Raw genomic sequence first — 2,962 nt, 5'->3', positions numbered from 1 at the left:
ATGCAATCCCTTATTTCCTCATGAATGCTTATGGCATTGAAAATTTGACTTAAACATGCATGCAAGGGAAAGGAGAAAGGAAAGAGAAGGGAGGTGTTGAAAAGAGCAAGCTGAGCAAAATGGAGACAAGAAGATGGACACAAATGAAGAATTGTCTCATCGAATGAACAGAAATGAGGGCCATATGTAGGCTACCTCTACATCCAACTGACATCATAGATGACCTCATACCAAAGGCCACCAAGCTCCTAGAATCTCTCCCCTATCCTCTAGGAGCATCTAGCTCCACCTAACACACCTAACTGCCCCTCTAGCACACACATAGGATCACAAGTGTGCTTATGGAGAGGCAGGACATTGACAAACCCCAACAAACCCCCCCTCAAGGGACTGCCTCAAGCTATGTCAAGGATATAGCTAGCACACGGTGTCACATGCCATCTCATGGTGGTCATGGATCTATCAATTGCTAGGATCTCAAGCTAGCAAGGGTTCCCATGGGTGTAAGGTATACAGAGTGGGGAACACAATTCCCCCAATGGTTATCTCCCTTGCATGTACAAACAAAATGTCTGCAAGAGGTACCATGCGGGCAAAAAAAACAAAACCCCCCCTAATGGTTATCTCCCCTGCATGTACAAACACAAGTCTGCAGGAGTTACCAAGGGGACAACACATACTCACATGGTCTACATCATAGGTGACCAGAGGTGAGGACAAAGAACTCATAGTTTATTACAATCATTTTGGAGGACTGTCCAGGTAGAGTACCTTGACAACTAGGGGAGATACAAGTGGAGCTCAAAAAACATACTCATTATCTACAAATGTAGAAAGACAAATACGAATGGATAGTAGAACGCAATCCAAAAACTAGGCATCTCTCTTAATAATGGTTTCGATGCACTCGACCAGCAAGGAGGGCACGAACCCAATCAAAGGAAGCTGCTTTTCTTTCAAAGCGGCTAAAACGTGGTTGAACTTGTCGGCGCAGAATATAGTAGGAGGAGCCACGCAATGTATAACCTTGATAGAATATGGGAGCTTCAAAAACTTCTTCCACATGGAGTAAAGCCACTCCTCTGCTAGTGGCTCGCATCTGGCATAGTAAGCCTTAGACATCTCCACAAAGTTGCTTTCATGCAATTCCGCAGCCACAGATATCGAATAGTCTGGATTCGCTTAGCGATTCCAAAAACCGTATATGACACCTCCTTTACCTTCTGAGGCACGTGGCCGGTCTCCACAGCACATGCTAAAGACTCCAGCAAAGAGTAGAATCTCGTGAGGAATATCCTCAATCTTGTGGTATATAGGTCCAACAATGCTTCTGACTTTTTTTTCGACAGCATCGACACGAGGCTTCAAAGAGCCTGAGCACCTTTTCACAAATTCGTACGCCATTGCTGCATATGTTGAGGCAGAATAGACTGTTATTTCGATGAACCCAAGATACTTAAGCGCTGCTTCCTCTACTAGAACATAAACTTGACGGCAGCCATTTAAGTAGAAGTTCCGTAACAAGATCTTTAGAAACTACTCAAGTCTCGGGGAACGAACGTCCAGGATAAGGAACAAGGAGTTGGAGGAGAGAGCCAAGAGGTTGATGATGCAGCATCATCGTCTTGTTATCCCAAGGATGACGACAAGCACAAGCTGCAACACAAGAGATGATGAGGTGGTGAGATCAAGCTCAAGGAGGCTGGTACTGCTCTGATACCATGTTGAAAAGAGCAAGCTGAGCAAAATGGAGACAAGAAGATGGACACAAATGAAGAATTGTCTCATCGAATGAAGAGAAATGAGGGCCATATGTAGGCTACCTCTACATCCAACTGACATCATAGATGACCTCATATCAAAGGCCACCAAGCTCCTAGAATCTCTCCCCTATCCTCTAGGAGCATCTAGCTCCACCTAACACACCTAACTGCCCCTCTAGCACACACATAGGATCACAAGTGTGCTTATGGAGAGGCAGGACATTGACAAACCCCAACAGGAGGATGGGAGAATGCAAGGAGGAGGGAGAATGGAAGGAGAAGGGGGAAGGGGAAGGGGTAAGGGAAGGGGAAGGGGAAAGGGGAAGGGGAAAGGAAAGTGGAAGGGGAAGGGGAAGGGGAAAGGAAAGGTGAAGGGGAAAGATGCATGTCTAAAAATGTCTATAGGTGCGGTTATCCTATTTTCCATAACGTTGGACGCGCTTTTAGATGCACCTATAGACATGCTCTGATAGACACTTTTCGACAAAAAGTAGAAAGCGACATGCGCCCGATGCCAAAAAGAACTATAGTAGCAAAAACATCCTTTCCCTATATACAACAAAGGACGAATCTAAAGAGAACAACTTCTAGAGAAGACCAACTGACAAGAGACTTACCTTGGATAGAGGTATGGAAGCTTCTTGTCTTTCTTCAAAGCTTCCTCTCCTTTTTCTTTTGTGGCTTCGTTGTTCACCCTCTTCTCTTGTATGCTTGGGGATGAGGAATGAAGTCCCCCCACATTCACGCACTGCAAGAGATTAGATGAGAATTTGGGATGGTTTCACGATGACTCCATCACTTGGCATGAGCTGGTAAGGGTTTGTAACTATTGTGTGCTATATTTAATGGAAATAAAGATTGCATGCTAACACCATCTTTTGTTTATATACTCCATATTTTATTAGCTACCATATTGGTCGCACCTCAAGATCAATCACTTGCTTGATCCCATGTATATCTTCAAGAATGTGGCATCTACCATTTGGGAAAATTTGAATGGGACACGAGATTCCGCAAGCATAAGGGAGGATCTATGCACAAGAGGGACGATGCATGAAGCTTGGCCACAAGAGAGGACAAATGGGCATGTCTTTTTACCCTGTGCACCATAGAAGTTATCAAAGCTAGAGATTGTGGCCATGATCATCCTATATATGTCCACCCTTGGAATGAAGTCCCCCCACATTCACGCACTGCAA

General features: G+C 44.7%; 1 protein-coding gene across 1 annotated transcript; it reads right to left on the bottom strand.

Annotated features, from left to right (window-relative positions):
* Positions 1-873: 873 nt before the first annotated feature.
* Positions 874-1,404, bottom strand: LOC147900118 (stress-related protein-like). Its single transcript, XM_087376583.1, has 2 exons — positions 1,221-1,404; positions 874-1,172 (listed from the first exon to the last, which is right to left on the bottom strand). Exons 1-2 carry the CDS (start codon positions 1,402-1,404, stop codon positions 874-876), a joined length of 483 nt encoding a protein of 160 aa, XP_087232709.1.
* Between the last annotated feature and the right edge of the window lie 1,558 nt (positions 1,405-2,962).

The sequence above is a fragment of the Dipteris shenzhenensis genome, chromosome 7 (genome assembly GCF_047967505.1).
Source record: "Dipteris shenzhenensis isolate YYH24624 ecotype China chromosome 7, Dip_SZ_1.0, whole genome shotgun sequence".
Taxonomy (NCBI): Eukaryota; Viridiplantae; Streptophyta; class Polypodiopsida; order Gleicheniales; family Dipteridaceae; genus Dipteris; species Dipteris shenzhenensis.
The sequence above is the reverse complement of the archived record's forward strand: the minus strand, read 5'-3'. Positions and strand labels throughout refer to the sequence as shown.